The 22,994-nt window shown below is 34.9% G+C and overlaps 1 protein-coding gene across 1 annotated transcript in view; it reads right to left on the bottom strand.

Annotated features, from left to right (window-relative positions):
- The window catches only part of MALRD1 (MAM and LDL receptor class A domain containing 1), a 291,485-nt gene that overhangs the window by 108,876 nt on the left and 159,615 nt on the right, over window positions 1-22,994 (bottom strand). The window contains exon 28 of the mRNA XM_072851516.1: window positions 5,675-5,855. Coding sequence (XP_072707617.1) covers window positions 5,675-5,855 — 181 coding nt within the window. The remainder of the gene's footprint in view (window positions 1-5,674; window positions 5,856-22,994) is intronic.

Here is a 22,994-nt window from a genome sequence, read left to right as displayed (position 1 = left end):
AAATCCAAACATTAGACTAACAAATAAGAATTTTACCATTAATTTCAGCACATTTACTGAGAAGTTTTAGCCAGGTGATGCAATTCCAGTGTCCTATGTCAGAATACCCTGACATTGACCTATTTATAAAAACAGGTGAAAAACATCATAAAAGATTAAAATATTTTGAAGAGGAAAAAAAAGAAAAAGATAAAAAAACCCCAGGTAACTGGACATACATGAATACAAATGTATATCTTGAGTGACTAAATCAGCTCTGGCAGCTTTCTCTGCCTGAATTCCCTTCCCTTTCACTTCAGGGCCAGGTTTGTACTGAATATTTCTGTTATAAGAGTTTGAACTTTTCTCAAGTGTCTGAGAAGAAGGAACTAAATTCTTTACTAAATGTAAAGCTTTGCATGATACATAGCTGAGGATTCAAAGAAAACACTGGTTTATTTTAAAAATAAAAAAGTTGGCTTATGCACCCAAACACTGGGATGTTTTAGTTGTTTTCTCTCTGATCTGCAAAGCTAGGATGGAATTCTGATAAGAAAGGATTTCTCTGCTGAGACTTTCAAAGCTTCTTATTTATGGGAGCATGGAAGCAAAGTTGTTCAAAGGATTGCAGTACCTTCACCTATGGTCTTTGCTATAAACAGTAGGTGAGGAGGAATAAAAATATATGAGTAGAAAGGGAAAGAAAAAGTTTACCACCAGGCAAAGCAAGCTTTATTATATTTTAAAGAAAATTTCTGTTCAGCTCAATTTGGTAAATCAACTTCCTATTAATAGGAGTACTGTGGCATTTTGATTTTGCTTTCTTTTAAAAACTAAATATAATTTTAATACCACTTCAAGTATGACTGAATGTGTATCCTATTTACCTTAAACATGAGAAGAAAAACTTGTGAAGTCTGATCCCAAACAGGCAACACACAAAGATCACTGGAGCTGTAATTGTTCTTTCTTCTTCCTGGACTTTTATCACACTGAATTGCCAGACCGTGAAAAAATATATAAATTAACTATTCTAGAAATTTCTGCTTAATTTGAATTTAGAGTTATGATTCACTTATTCATTTCTCTTTCACTGTTGATTTTTCAGGTCGTGCCCTGGGATGCCAAAATCACTATGTATGATATGGCTGAGTAAGGTGTATGTCCATGCTTATACTCTGTGTTTTGTATCTGGAGTACAAGATTCCTTTTCTTTAAAATTACAGATGTACAAAATTCAGACTACTGGCAACAGCATGTCTGACGAGTTGCGCTCTTGATTCACTTTTATATGACAGTGAACCATCAGCTGGAAAAGCAAATCAATAATGCTTGAAGTGCTCTTTAAGGTTACCAGACCACAGCTGATTTCTGACAGGATTTTTAGAAGATGTTATAATGAAGATAAGTGTCAGAAGTCTCAAAAATAAAATTATCATTAGGGATTATTCTGTACACTACTCATACGTATTTTACCTTTTTATTAAGGCAAAATTGCAGGCATTTTTTTCTAGCCTGCAAATAACCTCATTCATGGTCAAAGTCAATTATTAAAAAGCACAAGAGATGACCACTCTAAACTCCATTCAGGTCACATAGGGTAGTCTGACATTAAAGCTGTATAAAGAATTATTGTAAAAGAAGGTGAAAAAAAATTTCAAAAGTAATTAATCAATAAATTAATTAATTTAAGAACAATCTTTCTCTAGCTGTGATGTAACTGCATTATTTTTCACATTTTTTAATTATACCTGCAAAATAAAAATATATCAGATTTGGAATTTAAATTATTTTGCTATCAAAACATAACTTACCCTCTCACAACCACCTGGTAAGACTCTTTTATACCTTCTTTTTTTCTGCCTCTGACAATATTTCCAGTACCTCTCACATTTCCAACAAATCCACAGTTGCTTCTTGACCTTCACTTCCCTAGAAATTAGTGGGAACTGAGGAAAACGAGCTTTGCAGGATAGGGTCCCAGCAGCTCGGATCATAATAAATAAAGTTATGTGTAGTATTCTACTGATATAGAAGCTTTTAACTAATTAATTTTTAAAAGAAAATAATGAAAAGATTCTCTTTTGTTGGTTGAAAATCCTCATATAACATGAGCTATGTAAATCACAGCTACGTGAGTGAAGAACAAAACCGTCTGCAGAGCTAATTCACCTCCATGCAGATTGCCTTATGATATGTACAGCTTCTTTGTATAACATGCTGTATGAAAGCAAGCTGAAGGAAAACACATGTACATTAAAATAAGTCTGTGGATTTATTAAACTCTGCTGTAACCATTGAATATTACCACACTGCATAAAAGCAGTTCTCATATTCACATGTCAAAAATCCTCACACAGACTGCCTCTTTCTTCCCACTTCACTCTCTCCAATTGAATACATTATTTCTGCAGAGGCAATTATTTTATTATGTTGACTGTAAACCATGATCCAGGAATACCATTCAGCAGCTTCCAAAAAGACAGTCTGTGAGGGGGAGGCTATCCCAAAATATCTGAAAGCTCCAGAATTGCTCTAACGTTCGTCTCCACCACTACGTGCCATCTGCTGGGAAGCAGCTAAACATTAAATTTTTTTCCCATGCATTTTAATGTTTTCTCATTTCCATTCCTTTCTGTTTATTTCAGATCTGTTATTCAAGTTTTAATTATTTTCAATTATCTTCTAGGTTTTTCTGTGCATTGTCTATTCCTCTGCTTATGTAATTACTGTGGCCAGAATATCCATAATATTATACATGATTTTAGTTTAACCTTATAAGTCCCAGTGGAAAATACAGACGTGGCCTTCAGTTCCCCTAGAGGACCCTGGCCACGTGTCTAGCTCAGCAATTTTATAGCTACAAACACAGTACATGAATAAGTGTTGTAAATCAAGTCATTTTGTTGAGAAGAAACCCCTGACCCCTTCTGGTTTGTATGCTACTCTTCTCCTTGAGTTTGGCCACAGTAAGATTGTGTTTGCTGTCTTTTAGCTTTGTTACAATAAAATTGTGAACCCTGTGCTGCAAAGAAACAATTTAGACTTCACATGCTTTCTCTATCCTGAATGCCCCAGGCTTGGGTCAGATGGGAAATGTTATTTTTGAGAATCTGACAAAATGTATTTTGTTTGTTTGTTCTACAAAGGTAAAGAATCAATAACAACAAGAATGTAAAAGGTCATACCAGGCTCCTTCGTGCCATCATGCCAACAGGAAGGTCAGCATACCAAAAGTCTTGAAAAAATTAAGCAAGCAGATCTCAACTTGTGGAGTAGAAGACAAAAAAATCATACATGGAGCTGATGTGAAAAGCACTAAAGACAATGCAATGATTCCCTCTTGACTTTAGTTTGAACCTAAATATCATTGTAGAGACAGGGAAATCACAGCGGGGCAGGTGGGTTGCTTTTTGGTTTTTTGGCTTTTTTGTGTTTTTACAGACATGTATTTGCACACATGCACATACATACAGTTAAAAAGCAAATGTGTGACAGGCCTCTGATCCTGCTGGAAAGCAAAGACATAAGCATAAACACATTCCCATAGGATACATACACCTAAACTTTAATGAAAACCCTGCTGTGCCTAGCATACGTTACCGGAGATGCCCTAAGTGAGTGTTTCCTGATTCTATAAAGACTGTACCTTATTACAGTGCAAAAACATCCACCATGCAAGTGACAGCTCTATAAAGGATTAGCATCTTGGGTTTCCAACTGTTCTAATTCAATCCGTAAAAAAATTGTGTTTATATTGTATATTGAGCTTCAACTGTGTATGTCAAACTTCTATGAGAAAAGCCTCTTCTGAATCATTCATCTTGATAAACAATAATTTTCTGCAAAATACACAGGAATATTACTATGCCGAAGCTGTAAGTATGTGAAAGTAGTCAGAGCACATGGTGCAACTGCTTTCCCAACAGAGCTTCTTGCTGAAGCAGTGCTGTAAAACAAATAGTTGCTATATAGTAATAAACCCAAGTTACTTTCTGAACCGTTTCACTGCAAAGGTATTTTAATGCAAGACTGGTTATAAAACACTATTAATATTCAGATTTGCAGGTCATAGACTAAAACCAATGTAAATTTCAGCAATCTTAACATTTTAAGAGATTTAAGATCCTTTATATGACAGCTTTCCAACTCCCTATTGAAACAATTTCATTCCTTGCAATGACAACTCTGTGGAATATTTCCAGTTATGTTTATATAATGTCTATTTTCAAGTTATTATAAAATATATGGACTTAAGAGTAAACAGAAATATTTTTACATTATATGAAGATATGTTGATACCATCTTTGTGAACTTAACAGGGAGCTTTCTTCTTCCTTAAAAAAATAAAACCTGCTATTTTTATTTGCTGAATATCTTCATGAATCTGACTGTGAAATGAAGTGTCTAAATTGTTGTAGCCCCCAAATGGGACAGAATCCCATAAATGTGGTTTAACTAGACCCCACTGTATGATTTAAATCATCTGAACACAACTTGGCAACAAATTGCAAGAGACATCAGCATCCCCTTTGTTATTCAAGATGATAGGGGAATGTTGACCTCCCATCTCCTACCAGGGCATCCTTATCCATCTACCCTTGTCCTTTGGAGAATAATCACATGCATAGCAATGGGGACAATGAAACACTTAGAAAAAGCACAAGGAAATCACTAGCATTCATGTGCCTGGAAGAGCTTTTAAGGGTACATCTGCCTTAGAGTTTTATTAAAGTGCAGTTGTGAAGTAGGTCCCAAGTTGTATCCAGTTTCCATTCTTTGATTTACAACACAGAACAATTTCTGAATGCAAAACATGCATTTTTGAGATGAAAGCAGATAAAAAGATGCTCTCCAGAAGTGCACTTTCCATGCTCCAACTGATAATAGGCATCCAGATCACAGCAGGCGATTAAAGCTTGCCCAAATAACTTCCCCAAAACTCATACAGTGTTGGTATGTAGTGTCAGTAATGATCACCTCACTCAACAAATCCACCTATATTGTGTCACATTGTTTCCTACCAGGGATAAAGACCACATCCTTTCTTGATGGAAGCCATGATCCATCTAGTTTTTATCTTCTTTTTTATCTTCTTTTTTTTTTTTTAAAGGCAAACTCTGTTCCTATTCTAGGCTCTGTCCACAAAAAGATGAATTAAATAGAGTGAGTACCCTGTGAAGGAGTCAAAGGTTGTCTTTACTTTGTTGGCCTTAACACTTGAACTGAACTTGGAAAAGGAATAGTGACAGTGGTTCATTTGTAGTCCCAACTCATTTTTATGGCAACAGCCTTTACTATAAAATAGGGAGACCACAGGCTTCACTTGGTGTAATCTGACATAATTTATAGAAAATTATTATATACAACATCAGAGACTTAATAACTTACCAATGAATTAAAGAAGGAAAGTTCTTACTCAAAACCAAATAAATTAAGGAAACAGAAACTCAAGCATTTCTTGGATTTATCCGCAATAATTTAGTGTGAGAATTATTGCTGCACTAATACAAGATTTTCTGTATGAGTAGAAAATGGTATTGAAGTTATAAGAGTGAAAACAATGTATTCATAACTGATTTTATGAACAGTGACATTATGATGAAAACAGTAAAACCTTGATGTGTTTAAAAACAAGCAAAAACATCCTACATTTCCTTTAGCATCCCACTAGAAAATTCCCTCTTGAACTTACTTGTGGTGCAGTTGTTGAACTCTATGTCATCTATTGCTGCTCCTCCTCCTAGGTCTCTGGTACGAATGCCTTCAAAGATAACTTCAAAATTCCTCAGTTTCCCCAGGTGTAACTCGACTTTGTTCCACTCATCACCATGATTTCCCGACTCACTCCATATTTTCACAATCCCATCATCAGTCTGAAGTTTGAATAAAAAATATATATAGTAAGATACATGTAAGTATGGATTCAAAAAATACCAGGTTTTGAAAAAAAAAAAACAAAGAGAAGACTGGAAGACACTCCTTCAGTTTTTTCAAGAAATGGTAAACATATGCTTTGCTATGATAATAGGAAAAGTACTGAAATGAGGCAATTACCATACAAATCACATAAACATCAATAGTAGACGGAGTCTCGGTACAGAAATTACTATGTGTATGATTGAACTCCAAAACAGTCCATTTTGGTAGAGTTATATTTAACTTTATATAATACTGAGATTCATTCTTTGTGTTTAGAATATATTACTGGATGCAAGGTTAGTCTACCATTTTAAAATTAGGGTATCAGAATCTTTAAAAAGTTGTGACAAGGGTAATATAAGGGAGGAAAAATTAACAAATATAAGATAATCATATGTTTAGTATAGTTTATTTGAAGGTAAATAAGAGTATTCTGACTTTCAAATATGCTAATATATTTTAAAGTATTTCTTTAAATGTCTAATCATATCACCTAACTGGCAAGTCAGCAGCAAACAACATGCTTCAGTTTTTAATAGTAGTATTAGAATGCAGATGCACCAGTTTCAACTGCTGTGAATGGATGATACATATATATGATGGCACCGAAAGTAAATATTTACAAAAGTTTTGTATATGTCCAAATTTATTTTTCTTTATGACTGTGTGACTAATCAACCAAATTGTAAATGAGAAATTTTTTGCTAGTCTTTTCTTATTAAAACCCATTAGTACTCCAGCTAGGGTTAATAAAAACATTGTGCGATGCATCAAACAGCTAAATGTAATGCATAACAAAGGTTCTAAGAAAGTAGTACATGAGCAAGCACAATCTAAGGAAAATAGAGACAACAGTAAAATAGGCAGGGAAGCAAATTAATTACTTTTCTTTATACATAGTGAACCTGTTAGATCAGATTTATTTTAATAATATTTTTATGCATATTTATGATGAGAAAATGAATCTTGGTGCTTTAGATATTGTATTCTGAATAGGAAAGTGTAGACAAGGACGCACAAAAATATTATATTACTTGTTTCTGAATCAGGGAACTCACAGAATTGTTGATATCTTTTTAGAAGGAGGTCCTCAGACCTACCAAAACATAGAGATACTGAAGTGTGGCTTGATGATGGTGTTCTGGAAAATCATCATTGACTGTAAAGGAGTTAGTTGAAAACAATGGCAATTTTACTTTACATTGCTAAATAGGAAAGAAAACACAGGGAAGGGTGTCCATAACTGCATGTAAAGTCATAGATATCCAGGAGAACAACTCTATTGCTGCACACTACTAATGGTGTTGGACCGGTGGTGATAGCAGCCCTTTATAAGTCATGATGACTGAGCACCCAAGCACCTGCAGAGGCAAGTCTAAGCATTGCTTCTTCAGTTATGTCTCATTGGTTTAAAGCCAATGACACAGTCCATTAAAGAGAAAATAATATAATAGGAGCTTGCTGGTGCTTTGCACCACTAATTCCACAGTCGATGACAACTGGTTATGATTTTCTCAATGTATTTCTCCCAGTGAGACTCCTGACTCTATGTGCCATCACATCGAAGATCCATTCATTCAACAGAATCATAGAATCATAGAATATGTCAAGTTGGAAGGGACCCATGAAGATCATCGAATCCAACTCTCTGCTCCTTGCAGGACTCCCTAAAACTAAACTATATGACTAAGAGCATTGTCCAGATGCTCCTTGAACTCTGATAGGCTTGGTGCTGTGACCACTTCCTTGGGGAGGCTGTTCCAGTGACCAACCACCCTCCCAGTGAAGAGGCCCCTTTCTGGCCTATAATCAATGCAATTAAGGGGGACTGGAATCAGAATGAGTGTGAGACCCTTTCTAAAACTTCCACTTACATTTCAACCTGGAAACACAGCGTAGAGGACTCTATTAACACTGAGCCCAAAAAGAGTAGATACGGTAGTCGAAGCTGATTTTAACAGTGGTAAAACAGTTTGGCAAATCTATCTTAACTTTAGTCATATTATTCCTGTTCATCAAATATGTAGTCAACAATTTAACTTAATTATTTCAGTAACTCAACAATATCTATTCCATTGATTCTGATATTTTTTAATAACCTCCATAAGAGTATTATATATTATTGAGGTAACTTGTTTAGTCTGTAAACATCTTCCATCTATCCATGACATGAATAAAATGGACGGTTATGATGGGTTACATTTGGCTTTAAGGTCTCCAACATGGAATACAGAAACAAAACTTAGAAGAGAAGCACTTTTTAACATTTAATCCATTTGTTGTATCTGGAACCTCTTCTGTCTGCCCTTGAGAACTCTTTGGAATGAGAACATTTTCAAACATTATTTAGAAGAAATTACTAATTAATTTTACAAAAGTAGCTCAGTGCTGTGTATTAGTGGTGAATTTAGGAGGCTTAAAATGAAGTGGATAATAATAATGCTAAATGATAAGGTAATTCCTCTACTTTCATGCATTTAAGCGAGATAAAAAATTCAAAACTTGTATCTATCCCAACATGAAGCCCCAAACCTGTAAAAAAATTGTCTGTATTTAATTTTGGAGGTATGGAAGTCAATGGAGCTTCTTAAAATATACAGACATAAATATTTATATAAAATCTGGAAATGTTAAATGTAGGACAGTTAACCGGAATATGAGCCTCATGTCTGCTGTTAGCCTGATTTTGATTGATTTCACATTATATTTTATTACATGACATACTATTCAGACTTATGTTATATCATGTTGATTTTTGAGTAAAGGATGCTGTGAGTAACCAGTAATACTGATCACATATTACTTTAGGAATATCCACATAAAAATGTTGTAGCAATCAATTTGTATATGGTATCATAGCCATAAAGTATCAAATCTTTATGCGGTTATAGGCACTGGGGCATTTTTTTTCCACAGTGAGACACTGAAATACTTATTGCTAGGAAGAAGTTTTTTAAGATAGAAACTTTACAACAGAAATGGCAGTCACCTTGCACTTCACAAATTCTTGAATATGAGTACATAAATAAAACGCAGAAGAGAGAGACTTTTGTCTTCCTGTCTGGGTTCAACAGTAGCAGTTCCTATACAACACCAGCACTTCATAAAGCATGAAAGTCTGATTTTTCACTTGCTCAGCTACAGCTCTACATAACAAAATGAAAAGCAACCTCATCCCCTACATAACTGCATAAAGGCTGCTCTAATCTGGAGTGAAAAGTCCCTTCAAAAACACAAGCCCTGCACACTGTCTGCATGAAATGGCCAAGGAAGAGGTGGGAAAGGCAGAGACAAGCTTGGCTCTCCTCCTCTCCCCAGGCCCAGAGAGTGGAGCTGGCTTGGCTAAGGGGTGTAAGCTATACATGTCTTCTGGATACATACTTGGCATGAGAGGATCATCGTTTGTAAGCTTTGCAGATTCCATTTCATGAATTATTGTTTTGCTTTCTGCATTCTCCAGTTATTTAATGTCTGGTGCTTTGGCATTTCCTTCATATCTTTGGAATGTGTTTGCTTCTAAAACAAACACAAATATGGCCTGAGGGGGGAAAAAATCAGTCTGTGCTTTGACCTGCCCATTGCATCCAGAAATCCTTTGATCTTTTTCACTCCCATATACATGTATTAATGTAAAAGAGAGATATTTAAAAGAGATATATGACAATCAGAAGTAATGTGTCTCAGCGTAGAGGAGGCTGGAGGCCACAGTGTCACCTTTCTTTCTCTTTTTATGAGGCTGTTCTTCTACTGACACATACTCATACTGAGTGTCTAGATTGCTCTTCAACCTGGGCTGGTGGCAAAGGGTCCAGTCTAACTCTATGCTCCAACAGCCTTATAAAAGATGGTTAAGATCTGTGGCTTTGGTGGATAGTATTAGTGCTGCCTGTGTGTGTGTGTGTTGGTTATGCTGGCTGTTGGTCAGGGCAGAAATCCCATTTTCCAGTTACCCTGCAGGAGTCTAGGTGCACGTGGTCCTTTACCAAAAAAAAAAAAAAAAAAAAAAAAGCAGCCCTCTTCTGCATTGTAAGCATCATACCCTAGGTATGATTATTATCTTCCTTATGTCTCATTACATTTGCTTTGACCTTCCTTCCCATTCAGATTTGTTCACCTCACACTCTACCTTACATTTCTGAAACCATGACACCATCCAGTTTCCCATTTGCATCCTCTTATTGCCTGCATTTCTACTCCAGCTAAACACAGTGCTAGACAAGATTCTTGCATCACTTAAACCATGAGCCTACCATCCTCAGCCAAAGAGGGTATTCCAAAGTAACATGAAAAAATAGCATCCAGAAATCAGTGTACGTAACAGGAAAAATCCTTATCTTTCCAAAAAAAAGGTTAAATTGCAGTTCTGAACTATGAAGCAATTATAATTTTTGTCTATCACATATATGCAAGTCTTTGAAAGAGGAGAGAAGAGAGAGTCTCAGGTGTCACTGATACAGAATGCAAAAGCAAAATATTTTTGCCCTAAAAGCTTGGTCAAAGTCTATTTTTTTAGCAAGATATCTCATTTGATAGCAAAATGCTAACAATGACACATCACTGCTAACACATGACAACCACCAGATTTTTTTTATGTTTAGACTAAAATCTCATACTATCTCTTCAATATCTTTCTGTGGATGTATCCCTCAGTTGAGGGGAAATGTGGCTAAAATAACTTAATCTTTCTTCCTTATGTTTCCTTTTGTGACTTGTGAACAGCCCCACTACCTGCATGCCACTCAAGCTTGTAATTTTATCAGTGCTAAAATTCTTCTAAATTATTATATGGTTTATATTAATATTTTGTAAACTTTTTCTGCATAACATCTCAAAGAACATCATAAGTTAAAATTCAGAAGTTCTCATCATCTCATAGGTTGAGGACTGCTAAAGCCTTCATCCAACTCTGGCTTTACGATCTACACAGCCCATTATTTAGACTATTTTGCCTCTTTGTGAACTGATTCCACCTTCTCTAGCTGAATTCTATGTATAATACCAAAATAAACAATTTTAAAGTGTCTGTACCATAATCTTAGCTTTATCTTTTATTCATCATCAAGAAGCTCCTTCCTATGCTGGTGTAACTTGTGATACAGGAATCCACTGCCTATTTATTACCTATTCAAATATACAAATCCATGTTTTCTCCTGAGCCCCACCCCTCTTCTGGGAAAATGACTCTGTAAGTATTTCTCCTTCCTTTGCAACTGAAGTCTAGAAAAAAAGTCTTGCCAACAGTTAAGATGTGAACTCACTTCTGTGACTCTCAGCCATGACCAATAGCCTTTCGTAGCTTCTTTGAAAAGCCAGTGAATCAGTGTGTCCTTTCAAAAGTCCATCTTTGTATGTGCATATACTTATCAATATTTCAATTACAATACCTACACTTAATTAGCATTTAAATAATGAGCATTTCTGGAGGCAACAGTACAGAACTGAGGTATCAATAAAACCAATAAAAAGTATTATAATAATTCTTGTTCTTGGAATCTCAGATGTTTTCCTTATGCAAATACATAGGGAACCACTAGAACTTTCTAGAAGGAAAAGGGGTGCAGAACAGCATCACAAGAGCAGGCACAAGTTGCATATCATCACAATCATAGCAGCCAGCATAGTCAAAATGTTTCCATGGATCAAAAATGAAACAGCTATGTTGCCCAGTTATACCTCCTGACAGACAAAAAGTTATTTTGGTATCAAACAAGCTAACCTGGTAACATATATCTCTACCTATAGCAGAAAAGAGAGAAATTTAGTCTGATTTATCAATAGTGTCCTCATCATAGGCCCAGACTACAATAAGCTTATTTGTTTCATCGCAGAACAGTGGGAAGGGTGGGACCCAGCAGTCTCAATAGCCTTAATGATCACCTAATCTTGTTGCAGACAAAAGAAGTTAAAGAGGATTATTTGTTGGTCACACTCATAAGCTTTACAGGACAAGTGGACCACAGGCTACAATAGAAGAACACCTGCTAGTTTATCATGTGTATTTCTACTATGGCCTTATTTCTTCATGGCATGTGGTCCACTATTTATTAGTGCAGACTACTGCTGGGCAACACCTGTGGAAAGTTCCTCAGAACATAATTTTTACAACCTATTTTATAATTCTGTACTTTATAATCCCCTAAATTTAACATGAGTAATTCTGAAAGTCCAATGTTATTGACAGATCAGCTAACAAAATTTTATTTCTTCCCAAAAACACACACCAAGACCACTAAAAACAGATGTGAAAGAAGGTGTTTTCATTTAAGGGTCTGAAAAGTTATTATTAATTGCGTGTCACTGCCCTCTATGGGTTGGACATAGTCGAAGGTCAAGCTGAGGTGATGAACCATCATTAAGGAAAACTTAACAGTAAAAGGCATGGTTTTGCATTGACTTGTAGCAATGGACTCTGGTCTTCCACTGTCCCATCATGCTGAGCGATAAAGACTCTTTGAAAATGGCAGAATTACTTCTAAGAAGACCATAACCTGTTTATATCTGTAGGTCTATATGCCTAGCCATATTGGAAAATTCCTATTCATATTCAGAGGATTTTTTATCTACTTTCTGATAGTCTGAGGGGAATTATTTCTTAATGATTCCATTACATTGCAATTCAGAATATTCTTCATGCTTGTCTTCATCTGAAGAACGATCTAAAGTGTTTATAACCTCCCTTCTGAGAACTTCAGGGGGAAAGTATATCTTACTGGGCTCAATATCCTCATTAATTCACCTGGGGATACTAAGAATAAAGGAGAGGGAAGGATTTCTTTCTGTCTTAGAATTCCTTTTATTTTGTGGCCGAGTTTAATATTTTTCCTACGCAGCAGAGACCACCATTATTCTCAAGGCTACATTTCTAACACAGTCAGAACAATATTAGGAACTGAATCCAAAGCATGCAAGAGGAGTATGTAATTTTCTGTTACAAGATATTGCAAAGAAACTTCTTATGAATACACTCTCTGTCAGAAGAATACACTAAGTATTCCAGATGCAATTATAAAGGTTCTGCTATGAGACAATCTGCCTTGTTACATCTGCAGTGAAATAGCAATGAAACCCAGATTTTGGTTTTGATCTGCACCTCTCCTTCTATTCATGTTCTGAGCTGGGTTCAAAATATTTCCCTGGTTTGTTTGCATCTGATATTTATTTCAGCAGAGCCACAGGAAATGAAGCTGAGCTTACCAAATGGATGGAGGCAATAAAAACATTTGTTAAATATTCCTGGACTCTTCAAACCAAATATACGTCAGGGCTTTTTAATCAGAGACAGAATATTTTCAAATGATTCATCAAAAAACATTAACCGTTTATTATTAATACCATAAAAAGACTTTGAAGATTCACTGTATCAAAAGGCTTCTGTTTCTGCAGCATCCTTCAGACTTTTGAGAGAAGTCAAACTCTTTTTACATACTTATTTAAACTGTTAGGAAAAAGCTTTTCTCCTCTGCTTTCAGGCTCCTTTGAAAACAATATCTTCCTGGCAAGCTGTTACCATCCAGAATTTTCAAAACAGGATATGTGTTATGTAAAGCACAGAAACACAGAAACAGAAGCACAAAACACAGAAACAGAATGAGCATAATGTGACTTTAACTGTCACTGCTCCTTTCTCTGGTTTTTGATGCATGGTAATCCCTCTGTTTTACAAGAGTATTTCAGGAGGGCAGTTTACTTTTCAGGCTATTTCTTCTTGGTTTAGAATCAAGCATATTTTCATGGTGTTAAAATTAAATTAGTTAATAAACCTGGTTTTAATGTTCTTTTACTTTCCTTGATGTAGTATCATCATTAAAGCCTTTTGATGGCTGACCAACTAGTTTAAAGATGCAGTATCCCATGATGAGGTATGTTCCTTCCCTGCTTCCTCCTTTTACTCAACAAGGAGTGGAGTGCAGCCCTGCACTTTTACATGTATATCAAAGAAACACGAAGTGGAAGGAAGAAAAATCACAGCTTTTCCTCATTTGCCTATATTTTAAAGACCTTTTCTATGAAACTCTATTTCTCCAAATCACATAATAGTGAATATCTTTACTGACATTTCTAATATCATCTATCTACTTATTTAGGTTTCATTGCTTGAGAGTGAGTCCTGTTTTCAGAAGGTCCTGAGCACCTTCCTTATAGATTTGGGCTGTTGCTACCTCAACACTGCAGTGCACAGAATACTTGCTTATTTTTAAAGATCTTGGTTCCCAAGATTAAGTCTTTCATATGTAGCTTAAAAAAAAAAGGCACATTAAAATGCAATAAAACTGAAGACTGATGCTGCATAGCAAAATCTCTTATCTTAGAAGAAAAATATGTGATTATTGTGTCTTCTTCACCTAAAGTTATTTTCAAAGCACATGACAGATTCTATCTCTTTTTTCATTTCTTACTGATTTTCTCTTAAAACTTAACTTCCTAAAAGAATATTGCTTAGATTATTTGAAAATAGTAACTTAACCCTACAGAGTTTGACCTTGTATTTCATTCAAGAAAAAAAAGCTCTACATCAGATAAATCCACATACAGTATCAAATTATTAAAATTATTGAAAAGAGTCAAAGAATGAACTGAAGTCAAGATTTGTTCACCTAAGATTTGAATTTTAAGTTCACTTTTTCTTTCCTTTCCTCTTTCCTCTTTTTCTTATTTTCCTTTTTTCTTCTTTTCTCTCTTCTCTCTTTTCTTCATAGTGACATGAAGAAAAATGAGAGCAGACAATAAGGTCATGAAGATGTGAGTTATGAATGAGCATGTGTGTCCTCTGGCACACTGTCAATCATCAGGCTGATAGCAATTCAATACAAACAGTTCAGTGGCACTTTTTAACAGCACTAGTTACAATAACTTATCTCAGCTTTGACAAGCTACTTTATTTTAGAGAAAGACACGTACTCTGTATGTTAAGTGTAGGGTTGGTAAGTGTATGCAAACAAACCAAGTAAAATATTTGTACATGTTGTTAATCATGTAGGAAAATCTGGGCACAGCAGTAGTTATTTACTACTCTTCCCTCAGCTACTGTTTTGAAAATTTGTCTTTCCTATTAAATAACCCACAGAGACTTGTGGTTAAGATTACCATTACATTTAGAAAATTACTGCTAATTATCTGAATGTTGAAGCTCTGCATTGAACATATAATTCCAAAATCATTAAGTCCACCTAGAATAGCTCTGAGAAAGACAAATAGAAACAATTTCAATGTGGGGAGAGATTTTAAATTTGAAATTTACACTTTCTGTCACTAAACTGAGGGATGCTAAAGGATACGTGCTACAGGATACTGAAATATTCAGCAAATAGGGGTAGCAAAAAAAGAAGAAGAAAAAACAACAATGATAAAAAAGCAGATAACAGAACTGCAACAATCCACAGAGTAATGCTCCCAAAAGACAGGAAAATGAAGGGTATGCAACAGGATGAGTTTTACTTTAGGGATATGCTGCTGAAAGTGATGAGCTTACTCAAGTTCCAGTGACTTCAATGAAGATTCATGATTCTCAGTACTGAAGAGAATACATTAAAAATAAGTTTCTCTCTAATTTTTCAGAGTTCTATTTTGACAGGAACAAGAAACATTATTTAGTATGTCTCTGCCTTCTATAAAAACACTTGAAAAAGAAACATCAAGCTAATCAAATGGTATCTTTAAGAAATTATTTGATCCAGGAAAAATGTATACTGCCTAAGTACATTAGTATGCATGAAAAATTGGCTTCACTTTTAAGGATAACTTACAAAATCACATAATTGCATTTTCATAGTGCATTATAGAAAGAAGGAAAACAGCAAGATGAAATACTGATATTTCAGCCTTCAAGCCTTTTATTAGACAGCCTGCATGTATTAGTCTCAGCAGGTTTTCATAATAAGAGTTAATGACAAAGCCCATCCATCCATCCCTTTCATTTCCTCTTTTGTGCAAAGCATTAAGATGATTTTCACTCTCTGAAATATCTTTTCCCTAATTTTCATTTCCAAAATTAACATCACTGTAATAAAGGAATATGCATTTCAGCAAGGAACATGCATTTTAATGAACAAATTTGATAAATAAACTTATACTACTGATGAATTTACTTTTTTAAAATGCACCGGTTTTGGAATTCTGGAATCTCATAGTGAATTCCTTCAGAGCATCAGAAGGCATTAACAGCTCACCCTGTCATGAGTGCCAGCACTTGCAATATTTCTAGGAGCTAAATGGTAAGACCCTTGGTTCTTAATTGCTGTTAAGTGCTGAGTTGAGAAAAGCCAGTTTCAAAAACACTTTGATAAAAAGAGACTGGTAATTAATCTGGAGAGAGGATTTTGTTTCAAGCAGGTAGGCATTTCAAGGAACAACAATTAAGTTGCTCATTAGCAAAGACGAAGTATAAAAACTCTTATTTTGGAAAATAAATCTATACTGGGAAGGCAAGAATAATGTATTGATTTTCTTTGAATTATTCTGTGAGTATCACCTTCTCAAAACTTTGACTTATCCCGTCACAACTATTAAATCTACTAGATTTCATTATAACCAGCTTTCATTTATAACCAGGCAAACTCTTCTGTTTCTTGCTTGCATCTTTCTACATTCCCATTATACTCTTTCCATCAAATATACTTTTATGTGCTTAGGCTCTTAAAATACATCTTCATTCTGTATGTTATCCTTACCAATTAGAACAGAGAAATAAAACAACTCATCTTTGTAGAAGAAGATTCATTAGGTTCCTTGTACTACTTCATCCTGCCTTCATTTCCTAGCCCTCCCAGCCCTCCTTTCTCCTCAAATGCAAAAATTTCTTCTTCATTTCCTAGCATAATCCACTTTCGTTTGATTTTGGATTTTAGGTAGCTTAAGGGATACAATTCTGATTGCTTGGATTTAATTTTTTTCTTTCGGTGCTACCACTAAGACTGAGTAACAATAAGCATCAAAGCCATTTGATAAGACCATTAGCATTTCAAGCAACTTAGTTCCATTTTGTCTCAAACCTTGTCACACCTTTGTTTTAATCACGTTTTACAGGTCTCCTCAGATTGTTCCCATCTTAGAGTTGAGGCAACTGTAATTCTCTGGAAAACCAATGCTTGAAACAGAAATAATCACAGTTACAAAAAGTCTAGGAAGACTCTGGACAACTGCTACAACCCTCCATAGTGCCAAACGTAAGGACAGTGAGCTAAACTTTGTAAAGTGCTAGATTCCTTGGATTATAAGAGAAAAGTAAAACCTTTACTTATACTGACTGCCTAAACAAATGCAGAACATGTACAGCAAGATGTAACAAAACAATTTATGAATCAAGATCATAAAAAAAACATTTGCAGAAATGAGATAACCTCAAATCTGTCATGTTTTTCCTCCTATAGAGAGTACTCTGCATACCATATTTGAAGATGTGAGGCAAAATCACATATCAAATTTCAGCTTTTTATTAAGCAGCTTTAACTCTTTAACTCATCTACACATCTTAAGTGTAAAAATCAAGGAATTTCAAAATACTGTTGATAAATCTTACTGATTCTTGTCCTTTAAGAACCATAATTTAGAGCACCTTTTTTAATTTTTTCTTTTCTTTTTTTTTCCAGTTAATGTTCTCCTTTATCAAATGGGTTATGGAATGAGAGAAGGAACACAAACTTCTTGTCCAAATAGGAGGTGCATGCCCCCAGTAACTCTAGAACCAGTGGTGACATCTATGTTGCATCCTGACCTCAGAGCACCCACTGGGGAGGGAGCTGGCTAGGCACAGCCCCCTGAGTACCTTGGAAAGTCTGCACATGCAACCAGCCACGGTGAAACTGGGACGGGCAAAACACAAATCACATCAGATACTGCCAATGTGTGTTTGTCCAGGATGTCTTTTAGGAGGTTGGTGAAGCACCTTTTTTTCATGTATGTCTGTGCCCATCTTTTTATGTACACTGTCTGAAATAAGTTAGATGGTATAGAGTTGTTTGGCACTTTCACTGCCTTTATTAAATGTTGACTAAAACTTTTAGCTAGGACACAAAGTATTGCTGAGCTGCATCAAAAAAGTGACTTTGTCAGTTTTCTATGTGGCCACTGAAACAGAAAGAAAATACATCTCTCTCTCCTAAAAATGAAAGAAATTAATCTGGTCTAGATGTTCTTACACTGAATCAGTGTTTGATACAAACTAAATGGAAAGATTGATAAATTGCTCGACTCAGATAAGTATCTATCAGTTTGGATACTTATTCAATATTTAATTGAATTTCAAACTTTTCAGGCAGTGGGACCAAACTTTGTTTACTCATTGACACGTCTTATCTTGGTACAATTTATCACTGCATGTGGCCAATCTTGGGCAAAGTTGTGCTTGGAAGTGGAGCACCTTACTCTAGTCAACCACATGGATCAAAGTACTGTTTGAGTGACACAGTGGGCAGGCAGAAGCTCTGCTGGTGGGACTAACTTTTCTTCTCTGAAACTTTGACAGTTATTGGCTAAGGTCAGAAGCATTTTTCTTTTTGCAGTGTCACAGTGTTTACAAAATCAGTTCCACGAGGTGGGAATCATGGAATCAGTCTGTGTGAAAGTCCTCTCAGCTCTTCAAAATGTGAAGATTTGTTCATGAAGAGCTAAAGCATTATCATTACAGCTGCCTTGAAAAATAAAAGCCCCAAGGCAAAGCCAATTCAGCTGAACAAAACATCTGGAACCTTTCAGAGACTTTGTTTATTTTAATCAATATTTCAATTTAGCAATTCACCTCTAATACCACCTTGATTCTGTATATAAAACTGAATGTAAGGAGTCAGAAAACGTATCTTTACAGGGATTCAGCTGAGACAAAAATAAAAAATCTGGGAAAAAAAAGGGAAAACAAGTACCTATATCTGCTGTAAACTAAACATACTTTTTTTTTAAAAAAGGTAAGATTCTTTTAGGGCAGTACAATAAAATCATAACAGTAGTAATAATTCTTAAGACTAGCAATAGTAATTCTTAACTCTTGTACAATGACATTAATTCTTGTACAATGACATAAACCTCTTGTACAATTACATTCTTCAAAATGACAAGTCTGCAGGACAAGGATTGACATGAATATTCCCTACTAATCATCAAAGAGTATCTTATGCTTATTCAGTTGTATAAGAGAGTGATTACTGTCAGTCAGGTGTCATCCCTACTTCAATGTAGTGGGAGGTTCACTGGGATATAACTGTACTTCTTTCTGTGTGCCATTTACTTTTACAGACTATTTGTATTGTATTAGAACATTCTTTTCAGTTGGATTGTAGCTTTTGGGCTTGTAGAAATATAGAACAGATCCTCTGGGATATTAGATGAACTGGACAGGCCTAGGGGAATCAAAACACTAAGACTGAAAAAATAGTAATCTCTTTATATAGTCAAAGCTCGATTAAGTATTTTTAAGCTTCACTGAACTGATCCTGAGCAAAAAGACATCTTTAAGAGGAATGCTCAAGTCCTGTCTCTGTAATATCTGATGGATACAACTATTTATTTCTTAGAGAATGCCAAGGAACCAGATATCTGATTTAAATTTTTAATCTGTAGTTATGAAATATATTCTGTATAAATTGAGGGCTCTCATAACTGACAGATCTTATTATATTAAAACACTTCAGTGAGATTCTCTCTCTTTCCCTACTTCTCTCTCTAGTGGTCACCACCTTACACATTCAAGGACATATAAAGTTATAAATATATAAATATATATAGTATGGTAGGGATGTAGAAGATAAAAGTTTGCAAACAGATTCATGAGATCTTGATGTTTGCATTGCCAGTATAGATATGGAATATCTATGTAAGTATCCAAAAATATTTACTGAAATATCCAAAATTCAAATATTTATCCAGTGACATTCCTGAATATACCCAGTATTGCTTATTGAATGTTACTATATACAGATACATGTCTACAGGAAGCTATATGGAAAGCAATAGCCACCTTTCCTCTCATAGATGCTTACTTTAGAATGAGATAAATCATACTCAAGACTTCCTTTGACATAGTGGATAAAACCCCACCATCAACAAAGAGAGGCTAGGGTGACTGCCACAGTGGCTGCACTGGAGGCATCTATGACTTTAAGTAACAGGAATCCCACTCACATTGGGTCAAATTATAATTTAACAACAGGTCCTGTGATCTTAACATATTTCTTAGAAAAGAATTCTGCATGCTGGAGAAAGTGCAGAGACCTCTTTCTAAGATGTCTTTCCTGTGGTAACATAGAAATAATTTGCCTACATAAAGGCAAAACAATAGGTCTGAAAACAAGCATGAGAACAAGCATCAACCACATTTCAAATACATAAAAGAGAATTTGTAATAACTTTCAACCTGTCAAAAAAAATACAAATAAAACTAAGGTAGAACAGGAAATTCAGAGGCATTTTTTCTCTTCCATTAATTTATTGGTTTTCAATTTAAATCCCTCAGATATCCTTCCATTTCTTCCCAGTGCAGCAACTGTTACATAATCCACTTCTGGTTTATAGTTTCAGTAGCTGTGATAACCTTGATTCCCCATTTCCACTTCAGTTTTTCTCTAGATGTTGCAGACAGCGCAGAAGTTGTGTCTGTGTTTTCTAAATGGATTTATTCCCTACAGCCAATAAGCATTGAGCTAATTATCAGAAGAATATAAATCTTTTTGTGTGAACTAAGGAAATATTGCAACATTAAAAAAGGCAAATCAAAAGAAAAATATAACCACTGAATGACAAAACAACTGAAAATAAGAGAACTCCAAGGGATTTGTGGAAGAATGTACCTTCTCCACCCCTCCTACAGCAGGAATTCAGTCTGATCATGTCTATATGGAAACAGCTATTTTAAGATGAAGTCTAAGAAGTTTCTATAGCAATGGCATCCTATATGCACCACTGTAAGATTTGTAGCTGTTAGATTGACATACTCAGAAAATATGAACTAGATGGTATGCTTTAAGGTATTTTAGTATCATTTACCACTATGTGTCTTCTTTTTTCTTGCTACATGATCTCCTGTACCTTTCTTCCTCATATGACCACACCTTCTCTGGATATTATTTGTAAAACCATTCGGGTTTGTCAGCTACACACTGCAAAATTTTCTTTTCAAGCTGAAAAGATTGACTCTTTAAGATTGGTCTTTTCAAGACAGCTGGTCTCTTTAGAACGGTCTTACTGCATCACTATTGTCAAGAGATTTCAAATCTTACCTGGAGAAACATTTCATTTCTCTGTACAACAAATCTTGGTACAACTTCAAAGGAGGAGACTGTAATTTGTATAGAGATTAAATTCCAGATGTACTGACTTAAACAGACTATACTATTGACTAAGGCACAGTCTAAGGTTAAAAATGTGGAGCTAGTGAGTCAGGGGAGGATTTTCATTATTTGTTAATTTCTTTCCATAGCCTACATGCTCCTAAAATAGCTAGACTGGAAAAAAAAGGAGGACTCTCATTCTTTTAGTAACACTTGAAGAACACAGCTGGTATATAAAGTGTTAAAGGGATGGAAATCCACCTAAATAATTTTGTGACTGCTAATAAACTTTTTGATAACATACTCCCTCTGAACTCCCATTGAACCCAATTCTGAACTGAATAACACTGTCAAAATGCTCAGAATAATGTTGTGAACAGCAGAATCCTTCAAATGTAATGAGTATTTCCATGTCATAAATAACAAGAGTCTTCTTCTGTTCGCTGATCAATGAAATGAATTAGATTGTTCCTGTATCAAAATTTAAATACTACCTCTTCTAGATCACATTGGAAACTCTTATTTAAAGAACCTTTTCTCCCATACAGATCAAACTAAATTAAACTAGAAAACAGTAAGATACTAAGTTGTGCTATTCAGTGGAAGGAGTGGAAGGCAACAGTGAGCAGCTGAGGGGAAGAACAAATAACATCTAAATATAGGCTGCAGATTTTCATTGGATAAATGGCAGAATAGCTTTATCATACCGACACTTAATAGAACAAGTAATAATTTTAGCCGCCTAAATGAGACAGTATAAATGTACAGAAAACAAGTCAAAGCAAATGATTTAAAAGCTGAAAGATGCTTCACGATTGTACCTTGATTTATTGATTCAGCCAAATACAGATTGAGTGCATGGTCCATTTCACTGCAATTTCAAACAACAAACCACAGTTTTCAATAAACTGAGAAGTTAGCTATATAAAATGAATGGTGTTGAACAATTGCATTAGCCTAAGTTTCCACTGTGGTTTCATACAACCTTTCCACAACAGCTGTCTCTTCTTATGTTTCAATGAGAAGAGCAATTGACATCTAAAAAATGTTCATAATTATTAATCATAAAATGGCACCTGTGGTATCAATCTTTCCCCTACCATTATAATAAGAAACGTGGTGACCTTTAATGGTTTATAGAAAAGAGATGGTTTTGCAAAGAAATAAAAATAAGCTTATCTGCACTCTTTTGTTCTCCATGCTTTTAATTGTTTTCCTGTTATTATGAGTGTTAGAATTAAAACTAGTTTAAAATATTTCACTGTATTTTTATTCAATGATGGTTATCCAACAAACAAAATTTTCACTAGAATGTTTTCCATTATAAGAATTTTATTTTTTTCACTTGTATGATTTTGAAAGTTAAGCAAAAAAATTGGTCTTATAGTTTTCATTAATTATGAAAATCTGAAAAGCATCCACATAATTTTTTTATATAGTCTCAAGCGAGGGTTTTTTGTTTGTTTGGTAAGTTGTGGGGTTTTTTGGTGTCGTCACTCTCTTTAGAAAACAAGACCCCAATTCTTCTAAGAAAATCCTCACATTTTGACCACACCCAGTTATTCCTGGTCCACATTAGAGCCCAGCATTACAGCTAAAGATTAAATAATTCTCCTTATTTGTTAATTCCATAAGATCCACACTTACAATAAAGGTAATTTTTATTTCATTTGCATTAGCCTTTGAAAACTTCCCATGTCATCTAAAACTCCTAAAGCTAAAGAAAAATTAGTATCACAGGTAGATTAAGAGCCTCAACCAATCTCATATGTGGGAGATAAGAAATGCAATTTTTAGTGTTCATTTCCTTCTTTTAGTGCTCCTGCTGAAGGCAAAATC

The sequence above is a fragment of the Ciconia boyciana genome, chromosome 2 (assembly GCF_034638445.1).
Source record: "Ciconia boyciana chromosome 2, ASM3463844v1, whole genome shotgun sequence".
In the NCBI taxonomy this organism is placed as follows: domain Eukaryota; kingdom Metazoa; phylum Chordata; class Aves; order Ciconiiformes; family Ciconiidae; genus Ciconia; species Ciconia boyciana.
The sequence above is the reverse complement of the archived record's forward strand: the minus strand, read 5'-3'. Positions and strand labels throughout refer to the sequence as shown.